The sequence below is a fragment of the Pezoporus wallicus genome, unplaced genomic scaffold, assembly GCF_028554395.1.
Source record: "Pezoporus wallicus isolate ANWC-B61680 ecotype Strahan unplaced genomic scaffold, APGP_CSIRO_Pwel_v1 contig_16, whole genome shotgun sequence".
Taxonomy (NCBI): domain Eukaryota; kingdom Metazoa; phylum Chordata; class Aves; order Psittaciformes; family Psittacidae; genus Pezoporus; species Pezoporus wallicus.
In genome coordinates this window covers 2693523-2711892 of record NW_026641478.1, presented here as the reverse complement: position 1 = coordinate 2711892, position 18370 = coordinate 2693523, and the positions used below count along the sequence as shown (strand labels likewise).

Sequence of the window (18370 nt, the reverse complement as noted above, 5' to 3'; positions counted from 1 at the left end):
ATAGAATAAATAAGTTTAATGGAGATTATTGGTATTCCTATTATATTACAGCTTTTGAATGAACACAGGGATGTTATTTGTCAAGGAAAGATTTATTCATGACCAAGGAAAATGGTAGGGCTCTGATTACCTTATTACCACTGCTGAATGTACAATCTACTTTCACGTGACCGGGGAGAGGCTGTACCATTGTATAGCCCCTGATGTTTGCATCAGGTCTGCTTTCTAGGCAGCCTTTTTAGAGGTGTTCACCAGAAGTAACATTTGCAGAACTGAAAACCCACTTCATCCTTCAAAGGAGCAGTGGTGGAGCTGCTACCTTGCTACTGCAGAAAGAGGGGAGGAGTGACGAGGAAAGCAGAGGAGGTTGTACAGCAGTGGTTTTGACACAACATCCAGGGGTGGGAGGTTTTCTGTTTCTAGCATGAACTTGAGCAGATATTCGTCTCTAACATCAGGATTACTTTGTCAGGTCTCTAACCAGCTTGGTGGAGGCAACAGAAATAAAGCTTAAGTCTTTATATTCTGCAGCTGCTATTCAACCCTGCTGCAGGAATTTCTCCTACTTACTTTGGAGAAGGACATGCTTTAGGGTTAGAACTGCTTGAAAGCCTCTAAGAAAACAGAGCTTTTCACTCGTATTTTAAAAGCCAAACTCAGCATTATTAATCATTTCCAGGTTATCAAGATTCAGTCTTAGTCAGAAGTCTAGTTGCAGTAAATGCTAATGCTAAAACCACTAATTTAAAACACCATCATATTTTCTGGGTCTTGATAGCAGAAGTGTGTGCTATTGTTTCTGAGAGAACTAGGGTCTTCAGATTAACTTGGACTGTGTCCATTAAAGCTCCTGTTGAAAAGTGTAACTTCCACTGAAGTCTCAGGATCCAGTAATGGTTTTGGGGCCAACTCACACTTCTGTGTGTCTATAGTCAGCGGTGAGTCCACCAGGGCTCTGAGATTGCCTTTTTCCTTGGTCACCTGGGGACAGTTTATGATGATCCTGCAGAGTGCTTCTTTCCAAACAGAAAAGAAATCATTCTTGACTCTCCCTACTAACATTAAATGCCTGTCTCTTCTTCCGGCACATGTGCTCACCATGTGAGCACCTTCCCTCCTTTCCACAATGTGGACAGAGCCGGGGACGTGTACTATTTAATGACATTCTTCCACCATGTTTTTATCAACATTTCCCAGCAGTTATTCAAATAGAAGGATGATAACTGGGGATTATTTCTTTTTTATTCCACTGTAGAGGATGCTGTAGTGTAACACTACAGCACTTACCATGCAACTGCGATGGCATGTGATGGTGATGTTTCCAAATAGTCTGTCTCACAACAAAAGGTCAGCAAGTAACCACTCAGAGAGATACAATGACAGACTCCCTTTCTACCTGACATGCAATCTTTCCAGAAAATGAAGACACAAATTAGCGAGTACTCTTGTGAAACATAGAGTGAGAGGTGTGTGTACAAAGCCAATTAAGGAAAGAATTGCTTTTTGCTGCTTTTTGCTGGTGCACTCTTTCGGAAATTAACCTCCATATACTAATTAACCTCTGGGTGACTTTATGTAAATTAGATGGCATTCTTTGCATTATTGCTGTGGTAGTGCAAGTGATTTAAAGTGATATAAAGTGCTTTAAAGGTAGCCAACAAAGTGGTTTTTTTCCAGTGTATTAAACTATAAAGATGTTGGAATGATCAGGCTCTCTTGGAATGTGAAGTGGATGAGGAGAAGGAGGAGAAAAGGTGAAGTGATCTGAAAGATACTGGGAAGACACACAGAGTTCATGGGCTGCATCCTCAGTTTGATAAACACCAGGACCACTAGTTCAATGTAGAAGTTTCGAACTGATGTCATGTCAGGACCTGATCTCAAAACACTGAAAATAGATATTAAGAATGTTAACTGGAGTCCTAGAGCCCTTGGCAATCTCAGAAGAGTAATCTCAGTAGATCACAGAGTATCATTAGGAAGCCAGGTCATTGGCTTCACTTATGATGGATGGCTTGCTGTGCAGTTAGTTTTCCTGTGTGTCTTGAGACATCAGGGACAGAGTCTAGTGAGGAAAATTAACTAAGTAAACAGTGTCCAGATTTATAAAGATCTGTTGTAACACCTTATAACATTTCAGAGCAGAATTACCCTCTGTGACCTGGTGTTAACCACAAACACCCAAAGCACTTGGGACAGCAAAGACATAGGAGCAACCAAACCAGCGTCAAAAGAGCTGGAGTACATGCTGAAGCCAAGTGTGCTCCTGATGCCCACTGAAGTGTTTGGCACAAGAGAGATATCTGTTAATGTCACTAAAAATTTAGAAGCCTGTTTTAGGATGAGATAAGTCAGACCCTAAATTTGAATATCATTCATTAGGGAGGGTGGAAGGGTGGCTGGTCCTAATGTAAATGCCTACAGTCCACATTTTGTCAGCAATACCCCAGTCCCTCAGGCAAGAACAGCTAATATAAGGAGTGGTGCTGGGAGATGAGAAAGATACATCACCTAGGTGCCTTCTGTGTATTATTATTATTATTAATATTAATATAATATTAATTATAATATATTAATATATACATATTATATATACAATATTGTATATCTACAATAATTATTAATTATAATAATATTATAATAATATTATTATTAATAATAATATATACATTGTGCATTAAAATGTGATTATTGCTTATTATTACATATCATATATATATGATTGTCAGGGTACTGATGCATCATTTAGAAAAAGAAAGTGGGAGCTTATTCATGCCCTGGAAAAGATGGTTGAGGTGCTCAGCTTGAGAGAGTACCAGGCTGTGATTCTCAGCTCCATAAAGCTACTGCTTTGCAGCCCGTGTTTAGACTCCTTAGGTGCTGAGATGGGGAAACTCACATAACTGATTTCAGTGGCTTTTCTTGGTTAGTTAAGAAGCTTCCAGCACAGTACTCTGGCTGTGGTGAATCCCAGGCCCCTGGTTCTCCCTGTGACATATACAAAATGGCTATTTCGTGCTGCATGGTATGAATTCAGCAGTAGGAGCCTACAAGTGATGTACAGGGAAACTCAGGCTTGTCATGTTGTCTGTGGATGTAAAGCCAGAAATTAAACACGGTAGAATCTAGCCTGTAAGCTCACAATTTTTCCTGGATTTTACCTGTCATCTGTGAAATGCTCAAACACTTGGAACCATGCCAAACAGCTACCTGCCTCACTGTCTGCGTGGAACAGTGGATAGTCAGGCTGAGAGATTTACTCCAAGGCAGTCCAGGCAGAAAAAAGGACAATTTCAGAAAAATACTAGGGGCAAACTGTATCATCGATTATATCATAATGTCATTAGGTGACTATGAATGCTGCTAGTAGATGGGGGAGTGAGTTTTCAGTATGATGGAGAGGTATGCGCCATGATAGCCATGATGATAGAAGATTTCCGCCTCAGAGCATCCTGACCATTGAACTCTCCCCAGTTACTCTACTGGGAGAGTAGCCTGCTTGTCATCTTCCCTCCACCCACACTTTTCCCAGTAAACTGTTCCAGGGCAAAGTGGGGGTATGGAAAATCCTGAAAGATGTGATATGGTGATATGGGTGACATGGTTTAGTGTGAAGTGCCCCTGCCCATGGCGGGGGGGTTGTAACTTGATGATCTTAAGGTCCTTTCCAACCCTAACTATTCTATGATTCTATGATTCTATGCTGAAGAAATTTCCAAGATGCTGTTTCCCTCTGCTACCTCCTTTTTGCTGAAAAGAGACATTCAGTCTGCAGCACCTTTGGCATAGCGGTACCAAGGCTGCCACCAGAGCGCTCTCCATAATATCCCCTCCTTCTGCAGAGCACTTTCAAACGTCCACCCACCACAGCTGGCATTTATTAGTGTCTCAATTGCAGAGGCAGGTTCCCCTCCTGCGTTCATGAAAAAGAGGAGCAGAGGTCCCTAATTCTGGGGCTGTGATATGGTGATTCTTTGCAATTAGCCCAGGGTTTCCAGGTTCAGTGTATCTCTGGATTACTACAAGAGACTTACCAAAGACATGGTGGCATAGGAGGGGTGCTCCTAATAATGCTTTGAAAATGAAAAGAAAGCTTGTTTAGATGAAAAAAAACCCTGTCAAACTAAGGAAAAAGACAGAACTGCCTTTTCTGTCTACCCCATGACTGGCCTCATGCTCCGGTGTGTTTCCATGGAGGCTGTTGCTGTCACTGCATGGCTCACGCTGGAGTGTCACATTGGATGGGAGCCAGCTCAACAAGAAAAATAAAGTGAGTTTTTAAGAGGTAATGTGGTAAATGTTCTTCTCAGTCTGTCTACCAATATGTGCTGTCTAGCCTGAGGCACGCAGCACATATGGGTGAAGCTACTGAAGTTTGGTACTTTTAACTTCTGGAGTCACTTTTTACAAAATCAAAGGAGACACATTGAACTAATTGAGGGAAAAAAAAAGATAGAAAAGATAGATAAGGCAAGACAAGACTGAGTGATCTGATCTCAACAGACTGCCACTGCCCATTTCTCAGTTTATATTGTAGGATTTACAGGCTTTTCCACATACTGGGAGATTTTCCCTGCTCTTAGTCTCCGGCAGAGCCGGCAACTGTTCACAGCAGCAGATGGCTAGGTAGCAAAGTGCCCTGACCATGCTGATGGCGCCCAGGCAGGTGATGGTGGCCAGCGCAGCAGCAGATGCTGGCATCTGGGCCACCTGTTTGGGGCAGCTGTAATGGCAGCCCTGCCCTCCTGCTCCCCCAGCAGCTGCTGGAGTAGGCAGCCTGGCTCCGGTTCCTCCTTCCTTTGTGGAAATGCAGTTTTACCTTCACTGCTCTGGTGCTGCCTGCTCTGCAGAGAATATGGCCAGCCCATTTCAGGGGGCTGTGCTAGAAAGGGCAACTTTTAAAGCAAAATAGAGGTGATGTCTTCCATTTGAAAACTGCTCCTCTCTTACTTATGGTCTTTCAAGACTCTTCAGTAGTCATGTTGTGGTGTGCCCCTGGGCTTCTGGGAGAGCATCACAACCTCCTCTTTTTCCCATCTGTCAGCTCAGTAGTGACAGTGGGGCAGACTGGAGTTTCTTTCAGCTCATTCGATTTCTATAGTTAGCATTTGCCAAGTGCTCAACCATTTGTAAAAATCATGTCATCAGTTGTCATTAGAAAGAGAATTGATAAGTGGTATTTGAGCTTTGCAGTCACTCAAATGAATTAATTCTCTCAGTTAAAAAAAAATTCCCAAACCACAAAAACAAGCCCAGACATTAAGTAAGCAATTGCTACAATACGATGATTAAGTGTTTCATCTGTTAGAGTGATACCCAGTGGCACAACTATGGTTAATAATCTGTCAAATTCTCCATTAAAAAAACAACTCTAACACATTAAAAAATGATAATTTACTAATCTGAAATGTGGTACGTACAACTAAGTCCAGATGAAACATCTTAATGCTTATGAACCATCAACCTTTAGTATCCAGAAAGCATACAATCTGAAAATCTCCATGACCATGGCAATGTCCATGGTGCGCAGGTGCAAACGTAGCAATTTCAAGCCAACCTAATGAAATAACAGAAGTGTTGAAAAGAACCGTTTCAAATGCGTCCCATTTCCAATCTGATTCTGAATCTTTTCCATTCTTGTGACCAGGTAGATATGTCTTGAATCCACGGATTCTGGTACCAGAAAAGCCAAATTGCGTGGCCCTGAAATCAAAACAGAAGTTATCACGGTGAGGGCCTTAGTAACACAGGAAAGCATCTGTAAGACAGGGTGGAAGATGGGAAAGGAGGAATGCTGTCTGAGTAAAGAAAAAGCATCAAAGTGCTTATTTATTTGGAGACTGATACTGTTATAATTTATTTAACACCTCCATGAAGAACAATGAACTTGGCTGAAATAAAAACAACTGGGAAAAAAAAAACCACCAGGATTTATTGAAAATATTTGATATACCTAAAAACTGTCAAGGAAGAGTGTGAATATGATAATATATGCAAAGAAGACACCCCAGGTGTTTTTGGCTGCCTGCTAGGTACAAAATCACATCCATGCCCAGCTGAACATGTTCCTTTGCTAACATGCCTGCAGAATGCTTCTCAGTCCCAATGCACAAATGCTGACATTTCTGAAACCTTTCTTCTGGCTTTTAAACTGCTCCTCCAGGTCCTTCATGTGCAGAACTTCTTTTGTAGCCTATGAAACCCCTGCACAGGGTATAAATCGGGTATCACCAATTTTACAAAGACACAGTGGAGAGCAAAATAACCAGAAGCCACAGAGATCATGAGACAGAGCGAGTTACAAGGAAAACTTGGTAAGATTGTTCCTCACCATTTCTCTGCATTAGCAACAGAGTAGGTTTAATGTTCCTGTGAGAAAACAGCATACCTGTCTTTATAAAGCACTCTTTAAGGGATCCCCCCCTTTTTTTTTTCCTCCTGAACAACCAAACACCACAATATGAGGACTGAGATAATGGAATTGAACATGGAGCTTAAATCGATGTAAGAAATTTTCTCAGGGTAATGAATTTAGGATTTAGGTCCATAAATACAGCTACAAACTGCAGAGTTTTGAAATGAAAGTCCAGATCGACATATTCTGTTCCTGGGCATCAAACTGACACACTGTCCATAACCAGGAAGTGGTTTTCTCCTTTTCTTTTTCTTACAAAAAATATTAGCCAAACATTGTAAAAACCCAAAGCTCCTTCTTTCTCAAAACACGTTCCTCAATGATTTCCTACTCCCTACCATCTTTTGCTAATGTCGGATTATACTAAATAATGAACTGTTCCTCCTGTTCTTCTGCCTCTTAAATAAGACCACAACCCTTTAAGAACTCTTGCTGAAAGCAGACAAGTTTAAAATTAAGAAAAAAAATAGTGCATGGTCTCAATCCAAGGTAATAGAAAGGGCACAGAGCTTTCAGATCAAGGGAGTGAAGCATTAATACTGTGTGGCCCCACTTTCCTAGAATATGTGTCTTGGCAACATTGCTAGTCTAAATCTGGCAAACTGAGTATTTTGACCTCAGTCCCTGGCGAAAAACATTCACCTATTATATCAGATTATAATTTTCCTCTTTTGTGCAGCATAACTGAACTATTCTCCATTAGTAAGTGTGTACACTAACACTGCCACTCATACACTGAGCTAGGTTGTTTTTCTTGGGGATTTTTTAAGGAGAGTGGGCTGAAGGGAAGATGATTTCCTGATAGTCTGTCTAAGAATGAACAACTGGTTTATACAGAGTACAGAAAAGTATGAATGTGGTGTACAAAAGCTCTGATGTTCATACCCAAGGAGTATTACTGCTGATGTTTGAGTGAGTCACATGAAATAGGATAGTGTTGCTTGTTAGTTGCACTTCCACGTTTTAGATTGACCATTTTGGTTAAAGGCCACCTAGAAGTTGGCTATAAACCCTAGCGTTTGATGGCAGAGTGCCATGCGTGTTGAAACACTTTAGAAGTAGATTCAAAGAAACAGAAGCTGACATCCCTGCCCCAAAAAAGTCTGCAACATCGCAACCTCATACTTGATAGCAGCTATTGGATAAAGGGGCAAGGCCCACGTTTTTATGTTGGGCTTAACAGCAGTTGGAGTGGAGAAGGAGTGGAGGAAGCACTTGGCAGATGATCACAGGCTGGATTGCAAGATAGCAACCATACCCAAAAGGCTGGATCTGCTGATGTGGTCAATTCCTTAGCAAAGAAAACTCATTTATTTGCCTGTATCCAAAAAGGAAGGCTTATGAAAGGAACTGCTAACACAGTCCCTCAACTGCAGGTATTTGAACTGATTATCTGTCAGCCCAAAGGCTTCCCTAAGTTCAGCAAACGAACACAGTCTGTCTTCTAAAATATATCACGTAATTTGTTAAAGCTTTTGTCTAACCATGCATCCCAAATTGAAAATGCATTTAGTTTTTTGTTTGGGTAGTGAGGTTGACTTTAAGTTTATTTGAGTTAGAAAATTGAATGCAAGCTGAAATGGAATAAACGATAACTTAAGAGTGATATTTTATAACTGGTGTTAATTTCAATGACAATCTTCTGATATTCAGCACATCACTGATTTCTTTCAGATGTATTTTTATGTGTTTCAGGCTTGCATTGTAAAAATATGCTATTGATTTTCTGTTTTCTTTTGTTCTGAGGTTCCAGTGTGCTCTCTGCTGGTGATGCCATTCCCCATTTTGAAAAATGATTGATTAATTATGATTAAAAAAAAAAAGGCACGCAAAAATTAAAAGGTAGAAATCGCTAAATTGCTTTCACAATTATTATCTGTTTGGTGCTGGACGAGGATCTAAGACAAAATGCAAACAGGACAACGGATATTGGGGAAGAATGGTGAAGAAAATTCTGTATCAGTGGAGGACAGACACAGGAGAGGTAAGAGGCTGAGTAACTCTTGAGTAAATTTTATAGGACCTTCCTTTTGGTAAGTTTGGGGAAACTCCATCAGGGGAAGAACACCTCCAAGAAGACTGGAGAGAGGCGTCTGTGACTCTGAGTGATAAGACTTGATACAAGCAAGTTAGTAGTACTGCTCTGTCAGCATTATGGCAGAAGTGGAGGATTAGGGAAAAAGTCTAAAATATGCATGAAAACACAATTGTCAAGCTTATGAAAAAGTTAAGCAACCAAAAATGTTTCGTGGGCTGATTTGTTCTCCTGGCTTCCAAAAGTATGGGTTTTCTATTTTTAGAATTGTGTTTGGCAATACACTGTTAGGTTCCTGTTTCAAAATTTAAGGCTGTGTTTCTGAAAACATGGCATGCTGAAAAGTCTTGCTCATTTAACAGGAAATGTGATTAAAGTGTCTTTTCTCAAGCAAAAAAATAAAGAGAGCTTTCTAAATCTTTAGAAATACCAAATGTTTTCAAAATGTTTCTGTGTTAAATTGTAAGCCAGAACATTTTCAAATAGACAATGTGCGCTTTGTTAAGCCAGATGAGAATGGAAACAGAAGGGTCAGGTGTATGGAGTGAGCCAAGTTGGTGATTTAGTAGGACAAGTTTTCCATAAAAGCATGTGATTGAGAACTACATTTCTCTATAAATCCGTGATATATATCAAACACTAATGTGTAATATCCCTACTTCTGTATCAACCTATTGATATATAAACATGTAATACATTTCTCCTGCAAATGAAGCTACATATTTTTTGCTTTAGATACTGCCCTGCAAATTCATGCATATGGGTAATAGTTCTTAGCAGCAGGCAATAGACCATGTAAACAGTGAACATAGCACATAATGAAGCTCACAGAGAACAAATTTTATCACCAAATGCCAGTCAGCCAAGCCTCTTTGAGATGATCACCTCTTTGAGATGATTTCCTCAGGTATATTAGATAAATGAACAAAATATTTCTAAATATGACAAAATAAATATCGATGTTTTTAAACATTTTATCTGAAATTCAATGGAAATGAGCTTCGTTTGCTTCTCAGGGCATGGAAACACGTATAACATGTTTCTCTGTTTCTCTGTTCCCCACCTTATCGCACCATCTACATGCAATATTCTTCCCGCTATCACTATTCATTTTTCATGTGCCAAGTATTCATTAATTCTTTAACGTCAGTAGGTAGAAACCAGTTTACCTCTGCAGAACACTCAGTGCTGGGAAAGCCTTGCTCCATGTTCCCAGTGGTTAAGGCTGAATGTTAATACTCATGGCTTTTTTATTGATAAATCTGAATATAATCTATGCATCTGTCCAGGGAATGTTTCCAGTGGTGTTCTATGGTAGCCTTCTCCCCTTACAGGCTTACGTATTTTATCTTTTAAAACAAGTGTTACAGCGTTAACTTTTGACTTGGGTAAAATCTCCTGAAATCTAATGAATCACATATGTAACTCAGGGTGACTTGCTGGAATCGGTTCTGTATCTTAAGTAATAATGTAAGGAAATAAATTGCTTGAGTCACTAGACTGTATTTTAACTTGGTGCTCACTTTTCTCCAGAGCAAATGTTTACACTAGAGGCAACATTATAATACTAAATCGTACCCAATCCCCTTTATAGCTTCTGGATACACACATTTATAGAGACTGTGAAGCAGATTTCTGTTTATAACCATTTTAACATTTCTTATTTGGTATTCTGCCTTTTCTTTTTTTTTTTACCTTGTGGAAACAGAGGTAAGATGCAGGGACAAATAGTGAGGGGGTTGTTACCTAAACAGCTTACACTGAAAGGCAGCAGAGGACCAGTTACAGTGAGAACACACGAAGAGATGCAGAGATGTATTTCAGGCAGTTGGCATGAAATCCTGTAAGGGAACAAACATTGGTTCTGGTTCTTCTGGCTTCCTTGGTAAATACTGTGTAGAGTAGCAAACATTAGTTTGTATTTAATTAAAGTAATGGTGTTTTAGCAGTAATTATTTACCCGAGCTCAGCCTGGCTTTCTGTGTAAACAGACAAGCTACACACGCTTTTACAAACACACTCGCGTGACGGGCCAATGCACTAGACAAGGGATCCCTCTTTTTGCATTTTATTTACTAAAGTATTGTTACGAGTGGGCACCTCTGGAACTGCTGAGCTGAGCCTGAATCTGAGGAAGGGCAGGGGTGGGGAATTCAGTAAGAACTTGCCATTTTCTACCTGCTCTGACCATGGTGTCCTGTCCAGCATGGCGCCCTTACTGTTCACCAGGCTGTTAAGCTTCCTTAAACTGAACCCTGTTCCCCCAGACATTGTCCATCTTAGCAGGCAGGCCTGGCCAAAGCTCACCTGCACTCTGGCCACAGTGTTTACTTCATGCAACACGAACCATAGAAGAGGCGGCAGAAAACAGCCACATTAGCTTTTCATTAACAAAAGGCTCTAGGATGCAAGGGAACCCCTAGGTAACCTGACAGGCCAGACTAATAGCCTTGACACTGGTCAGGCGCGGGCCAGGATCTTTCCACCGAAGTACTTCACTGTGTAAACACATAAGCATAAAAATGCTTTTGAAAAGAAATCTGCTTAAAGTTTAACCACTGATTCTCAGGAATTATGTTTTTGTTTCCTAAGGTTTTCTAAAGTTCTTTCAAACCATTAATGTGATAAAACAGTTTAGGTTTTAAGCACACTTTAAGATTTTGGAGTCTCTTTCTCTGTATGTTGTTATAAAGCCTTTACTTCTGTGCCTCCGTGAACAAAAAACAAACCACAAAAAGCCAGGTTTGCTGACCCAGCCCCTGCGAGCCCCCCAGGCAGCCGCGATCCGCCGCGCCCCGCCTGCTCCGTGCCTCAATCTGCGTGTGCCCTGCCCCGCAGCTCCCCTCAGCCTCCACGTCGCCCGCCCCGTGTGTCGCTCCCTCGGGACGCTCCTCAGTGCCGCGACCGCCATGTCCCCGACGGGCTCCCCTCAGCACTGCCACCGCCTTGGCCCCTCAGCGTCCCCATTGCCCCCTGTTTCCGCCTCGTCCCACCCGCTGTTAACCTGCCCCCCTCCGCTCGGCCCCGCCCTGCCCGGCCCAGCCTGCCCTCGGCGCTCCCCCACCCCGGGCCTCCCCTCGGCGCCCCCGCTGCCGGCCCCGCCCGGCCCCTCCCAGCGGCGCTCCGCTGCCCTGCCCCCCGCAGCCGGGCGGGTCCGGGGCCGTGTCCGGGCCCGGGGCCGTGTCCGGGGCAGGGGCGGTGCGGCCGGGCGTTCCCGTCCCCACCCCCCCGGGGCGGGGCAGGGCGGGCGGTGCACCGGGTGCCGGGGGCGCGGCCCCTCCCCTCCCCTCCCTCCCTCCGCCCGGCTGCCGGTGGGGGCGGGGACGCGCCGCATGCCAGCGACGCCACCGGCGCCCGCCGCGGCCGGAGCAGGGGCCGGGAGCTGGGGAGGGGGACGCCGGTCCGGACCGGGCCCTTTGTCTGAAGCGGCTGGTGGGGTGTCTCGGCGGCGGCACCACCGTGAGGCGAGGAGAGGCGGCGCCGGGAGCCCCCACCCCCGGCCCAGCCTGGCCCCGGCTCATCATGTGACGCGGGTAAGTCGGTGGCGAGAGCCGCGGCTCCCCGGGCTGTCCCCATTCATTACCCGGGGACGGCGTCTGCGTCTGTCCGTCCGTCCGTCCGTCCGTCCGTCCGTCCGTGTGGTGCTGCCCGGGGAGATGAGGGGCGGGCGGGTGGGCAGACAGAGCGAGCGGGCAGACAGAGCGAGCGGGGACCCTGTGTCAGGGGAAGGAAACAGTTTCTCCTGCTCTGCTGCTTCTGCTCAGGTCTGTGCCGATTCCCTTTCTTACCGGAATAAACGGATAACGTGTAGGTTTTTTGCTGCTGTCCCAATCACGTTTCTATTTCACAAAAAAAAAAGCCAACCAAATCGTTCCGGTACAGAAGTTAAATAATTTTAAAGAAAAGCGGGTGCACAGCGCACACCGTCTATCCAATTCCTCTTTCTCCCCCTTCTTCCCCCAGCGCAGTCGGGGGTTAACGGCGGTGCCCTCCCGCCCTCCATCCCTCCTCCCATCCCATCCCTCCCCTCCATCCTTCCCGGTGCCCTGGTGGCAGCAGTACCGGAGGGGGGTGGCGATGGGGTGTGTGTGCAGGGTGTTGGGGGCCGGCCCGAACTTTTCCCTCAACTTTCCCGCTGAGGTTTTAGAAGGGGGGCGAGAGGAGGGAGTGGGAGAAGGCGGTGAAAAAGAGGGGGGAAAAATGAAAAGCGATAAGCCAGGAGTGATGAGCGGCGAGCTGGGAGCGCCCAGCTCTTTGTGCTCCCGTCCCCGGGGCGGCCGCGGTGCCCCTGCGCCTTTGGAGTGGGAAATTTAATAGTAAAGGAAGTGTTAAAAAAAAAAAAAAATATATATATATATACACATAAATAGGAGCGAAATACTCGGGGGGGGGGGGGGGTAGGTGTGTAACACTCTACGGGGGAAAAAAAAAATCAATGTAATGATCTGTGGGGGGGAATAAAGACCAAGAGCGTACCGCTACATTACCTTCTACCAAAATAATTATCTTTTCTAAAATAAATACTTGCTGTTTCAGAAGTCGGACGGCGTTGCTTGGGGAGCAAACTGCTGGTATTTACGTTAAAACCTATGCCCAGAGTGGCTGCGGGAGATGCGTGTGCCCGCTCTCCCCATGGCTTCGGTGTTCCCCTTGCGAACCCCACCAAGAGGTTTCTGTTGGGGAATGCTCTGGGATGAAATCTGGGCTCCTGTCCGCCTCCAAAAGGATTTTTTTCTTTTGAGGGGGAGGGGGAAGGTGGATAGGAGCAGCCAAGATGGGTTATTTTATGTTCCCGTCCTCCCCCCCCCCCCCCGCCATGATTTGCAGGGGTGTGATGCTCCGCTCCAGACAGCGGGTTTTTTTTGGATCGTGCCATGGCAAATAAGATGATTCACACGCTTAGGGAGCAGGTACCAGCAGTTTGTTAGGGAGGCACTGAAGAGAAGTTCACTTGCACTCGGGTTTATGTCGGGCTTGTAAAATCCTGCAAGCTTTCGGCAGTCCCCCTGCATAAGTGAGTAAACCAGTTTATTTTTTAATTATCCACCGTGAAAGAAATGGTGATGTGCCCCTCCCGTGGTGTTCCCCGTGCTGTCCCCTTGCTATCTCGCTCTCGGCAGGTAGATATCCGCGGCAACTTTGCGGGGTGGTTTTATGTAGCGCTGGCATAAGGGCTCCATTTTCTGCTTTCTGGTTGGTCTACAACTCCGAAATGCACAAGAACAGCGAAGTGGTTTTAGCGCTGGATTAGTAAGTGGGCTGAATAGGTCACAGAGCGGGCGATAGAGGCGTTTTATTAATGACGTAAGGCTGCATAAACCCGGTCTACTGATTTTTTTTTTATTTCAATATATGGTTGGTGCGGGGGGGGGGGAGGGGGAATATCTCTCTAATGGGACGTAATCAACTTGAAACCGCTGACTGCAGCCTGGCGTGTCACCCAACGTCACCAAGTGGCCGCGCGGAGCCAAGGGAGCGGGGGTTTTGTGTTAGGATTATTTAGTATTTTTAGGGCTTTTCATTATTACTTGCTGTTCCCCCTGCCCGAGGCTTTGGCAGCCGGCCGGAGCTGCTACCGCTATGCTGCCGGCAGGTGCCGGCGCTGGAGCTTGGTGGGATGACATCACCCCTTCCAAAGCTGGAGCAGCACCCATGCGCACCCCTGCTCAGGCCGCCCCCCCCGCTGCCTCCAGAGCAGCACTGGGAGCATCCGCCTTAGTATTTCTGACTGTTTTCTTTTTTCCTTTTATTATTCCTTTCCTCTTCCTTTCCCTTGCTGTGTCTGGTACCTGGAACTGAGTTGGGGGGAGGGGGGCACCTTCCTTCAGGCAAACCTCCTCATTAGGATTCGGACAGCTTTACAAGGTGGATTTACACACCCACTCCCCCTTTTCCCCCTTTTTTTTATTCCCCCCCCCCGGGTTCATGGAGAAGTCGATACAGTTCAGAGGTACTGCAAAAAAAAAAAAAAAAAAAATTGTGTTTTCTCTTCTGTCCCCCAGTTGTGTGTGGAAAAGAGAGGCTTTTTGAGGAGGAGATGTGCTGTGGGGCATTTGATGAGTGACTGCACATGCGCTGGAGGGGCTGGGAAGGAGTTTAGGATGTGGGAGATACTGTTTGGTTTGTGCTTCTGGGAGTGAGGCAGTGTCAGTGAGTGAAGGAGGGGGGGATGGGAAATGAGGTGTCTTTAATTTATTTCTCTCCCCAGTAATACTCAGTGGCAATATTTGCAGGCCTTCCTGCGACCTCTTGTAGAAAAGCCTTGGCTGGAAACGCCCCTGAGAGCCCAAGAAGGCTGGGTAACAACTTTTAAAAATAAACTTGAAGATTCCAGGACAAGCTAATCATGGAGTCCTCTGCCAGCTGTTTCTCTCGGGGTGCTCAAGCAGAGCTCTGCTGCAGAGACCAGGCTGAGGTGTGGTGGGTAAGAAATAGCTCTTCTTCCCCCAGAAGGTGATGGAGCAGGGTCAGTGCAGGGCTTGGGCTGCAGAACCACTTGGTAGTGACCGTCTCCACTCAGACCGAGGTGCTGGGTGATGGTACCCACCATAATTTAATAGAAGTGCAGACCATGTTTTTGAAGGAAGATAGGTATGCTCTCCTGGGTGTTTGGGGAGTTGGGTTCCACCAACACCATGGGGCTCCAGAAGGTCTGTGTAATTCAGTGCAAGTTTTGGCACTAGAAGGGCGTCCTGTTGTTTAGATTTTGGGTAGTTCATGGCATAAACGGAAAGTGAATGCCTTTTCTCATCACTGGGTGGATGATGCCCGCTTAGCCTTCCCAAAGTTACGGTGCTGTTGACTCCGTGCTTCAGGCTGCTGGATCACTTCTGTCAGGCTTGTGTGGCAACTGGTGATGCTTTTCAGGATGGCCAGCTTCCTTGCTTGTTCCTTCAGTAAGTGTTGTCTGCATTGTGTAATAGGTCTTGTCAGTATAAGGTTGGTTTTGACCAAATCTTTGTTTGAATTAAGTGAAACAAGAGACTGTGAGGTGTTTGTGTATTAATAAAGCTGGGGAATTATTTTTACTGAAGTGTTTTGCTTGTGACTTTTGAAGTGTTGTATCTTGATTTATTTTGTTGGAGGGTGATTGTGTTTTGCCTTACCTTGATGTAACTACAAAGTGACTCAAAAATTAATTGAGTGAAATGTAAATTTCATTTTTAGAGAAGCTGAAATGGATGCAGCACTGAGACTTTGACCTTCTCAGCTTCTGACTAGTGGTTGTTTACTACAGCTGCAGCTGTGCGTCTTTGGAAGAGGAGGAGCTGCAAACACAAGCATGCTCACTTCCCCCAGCTAGAGAGGAGAGCTTAGAATGAGCATGCTGTTTCAAAGTGAGATGTAAAGAAAAGTATTGAGTAGTCAAGTTGTTGCCTTTCTTTTCCTTTTGTACAGAGTGTGCTGTGCTGTAACTGTAAGACAGATTTTGAGTCTTGGAAGTGCAAAGGTGAAAGCATGAAATGACTATGGTTCCTATGCAGCGAAATTATCTTTTTACAAGTGAAATGCATACTTACGCTATAAAAAAGAGAAGGGCTTTTGCATGTAATACTAAGGGCACTTTCAGCATTTTTCATCAGTGGAAAAAACTCTGTGTAAGCTTATCCTCTGTTCAGCAGTTGAACTTTAGACTCCTCTTGTTTCAACTGAATGGTTTATTTATTTTTTTTTTTAGTTGGTACTAAATGCAAGAAAGAAAAGCGCAGCAAGAGTTATTTGGGGAGTCGGTGTCAAAATTATTGTTTTACTTTATAGCGAGACATAGGACTGTCTTGACAGACTGGACTGGAGTGTTGACTGGACCTAATATATGTATGTGGCACTGTTGCAAAAGCTAGTAAAATTGGACCAATGTGAGGATGTTTGTACAGTCTCTTTTGGTTTATATATCTATAAAAAGGAACAACAAAATCCAGGTCTGTGCTAGTGGTACTGCATTTGCATTTGGAAGCTCTCTTCCACACTTAGACTTGGTGCCCTAAAATCTGTGAACTTTCTCATACTTCTCAAAGTTTGGTGTGACTGGTAGGTTTGACGTTTATTCTGAGTCTGGGTTCTTGTGTTTGCTCCCAGGCAATAACTATAACACAAAAGTGATAGAGTATTCTTTAGTCAGCTTTATTTACCTTTTGGTGGCAGAGAATTCTTAATACTGGGAGACAGAAGAAAAAAAAAGAATATGGCTTTGCCAAGAAGTCAGTATTCCTACACTGTATGTAACCCTGAGCTTGTGTGCACTTTCCTGAGTTCAGTGTAAAATCTCATGGTCTTTATCAGAAAGCATGAGCTAGACCTTGGTGTAAGCCAAAATTAAATTACAAGTATTTTTTGCATTTGTGTCTGCTGCAGAATGATGTGTTTTGATTTGGAGAAGGCAACTTTAAATTATGGTGTGCCTTGGATCTTGTAACTATTTCGGTCATTTCCTGCATTTTTGGGAAGGGATGGTGGCATGAGCCATCCCTGTGTTTCTCAACTGAAATATATGGTAGGACTTGGTAATATGTGAAGTCATGTGAAATATATTCAGGGACTGTATGCTTTATACTGAATGAGTTTCTTCATGCATTTCACATCTGTGAACATCAGCTCCTGTGTCATAGGAGCCCCTTCTGCTGCAGGGACAAGGGTAGGACTTGTCTAGGTATCGGCTTGCTAATTATTCCTTTTTAAATTTAAAGTTCATTAAAATCACAGGAATGCAAAAGCTAAGGTGTATCAGAACTGAAACTGTGTGTGCTGGTGTCACCGGAGAGCCTATGATCAAAGATTATTAAAAGTCTACACTCAGTAATACTGAATAAAGTTTGCCAAGACCATTTCATGCTGGCATTTCCTGCCCTCTGAATGCTGTCCTAGTAATGCCTATATTCTTTTTCAATCTGATGGTTTGTTTATTTGTTCATAGGTTTTGTTTTTGGGTTTGTTTTTTTTTTTTTTTTTTCCTTGAAACAAATGCTTTCATGTGCAATAGTGTTTATCCATTTGTGGGTTGCTGGTGGTGCTGGTGTTGACAGGTTGCTGCTCAGACCAGCACCACTTGAGTTAAGGAATGTCTGGTTAGCAGTAGCAAGCTTTTGTCCTCTCTGTGAACCAGCCTCTAGGACTGGAATGAAGAATGAAGCACAGCTCTTTGCTAATGGCTGGCACAGTGTTTGCTACATAGCAGGGTAATGATGGGACTCAGGAATCTTTGAGCTTTGTTTCTGGCAGTGGGGCGAGTGTGTTCTTGTTGTTTAAACATAGAACAATCAAATGCATGACCTTGGACATCAGCGCCACAAAGGGGATAATTAATCAGATGGTGTATCCTGTTGGGAGACCTGGATTCTGGTGCTGGTTTTGTCAGATGTCACCTAGGACAACCACTTTGTTACCCTCTCTGTAAGGTGGTAAGCAATGACCCCAGTTCCTAATTAGTGTGGGGCATTGTGCTGTGGTCAGAGCTGCAAAGAGCACAAGGTTATGCATGCTAACTCTGATCCTCCTGCTGACTGCCTAAATAGTTTTTTTTCCTTTGCTTAGGCCAAGGAGGGCTTTGCTGCTGGTGGTGTTCCATTTCTTTCCTGGAGCATTATAGGTGCTGGACAGCAACGCGGGATGCACGGTTATGCTGGCTGGCTGGCTGGGTGCAGGTGATATGCAGAGAGCTCAGGTCAGCTGGAAATAAGTTTGGGTCCGTGAGCAGAGCTGGAGCAAGCTCTGGAAGCCTTCCTGAGCATGGGTGAACTGCAGTTCTCAGATACTTTTAAGTGTTGGCAGACTGGGATTGACATGGGTAAAGGCGGCTATCTAACTTCAGCACTTTCTGTCTTTTTCTGTGGGATCCATAAGGGAGAATCTTTCCAAACAAAATGTTATCAATGATTTTTTTAGCTGCTTTTCTCCATTACCAAAATCATCAGAAGTGACTGGTG

The 18370-nt window shown here is 44.3% G+C and overlaps 1 protein-coding gene and 1 long non-coding RNA gene across 6 annotated transcripts in view; one reads left to right on the top strand and one right to left on the bottom strand.

Moving 5' to 3' along the window:
* Positions 1 to 5379: 5379 nt before the first annotated feature.
* On the bottom strand, positions 5380 to 10952 carry LOC130607183 (uncharacterized). 2 transcript variants are annotated; one of them, XR_008974178.1, is made up of 3 exons: positions 10758 to 10952; positions 10197 to 10291; positions 5380 to 5703 (listed from the first exon to the last, which is right to left on the bottom strand). It is a non-coding gene; the product is annotated as an uncharacterized LOC130607183 (long non-coding RNA). The 2 variants fall into 2 exon arrangements; XR_008974177.1 differs by lacking the exon at positions 10758 to 10952 and having other exon boundaries at positions 10197 to 10617.
* Positions 10953 to 11683: 731 nt separating this feature from the next.
* KLF12 (KLF transcription factor 12) overlaps positions 11684 to 18370 on the top strand; it is a 258883-nt gene continuing 252196 nt past the window's right edge. Inside the window, exon 1 of one of the 4 annotated variants that reach the window (XM_057424023.1) lies at positions 11684 to 11983. In XM_057424023.1, coding sequence (XP_057280006.1) covers positions 11783 to 11983 — 201 coding nt within the window. In that variant the 5' untranslated portion in view covers positions 11684 to 11782. Of the gene's footprint in view, positions 11984 to 12149; positions 12215 to 18370 lie in introns of those variants that run through there. The other 3 variants (XM_057424024.1, XM_057424025.1, XM_057424027.1) reach the window with 3 other exon arrangements.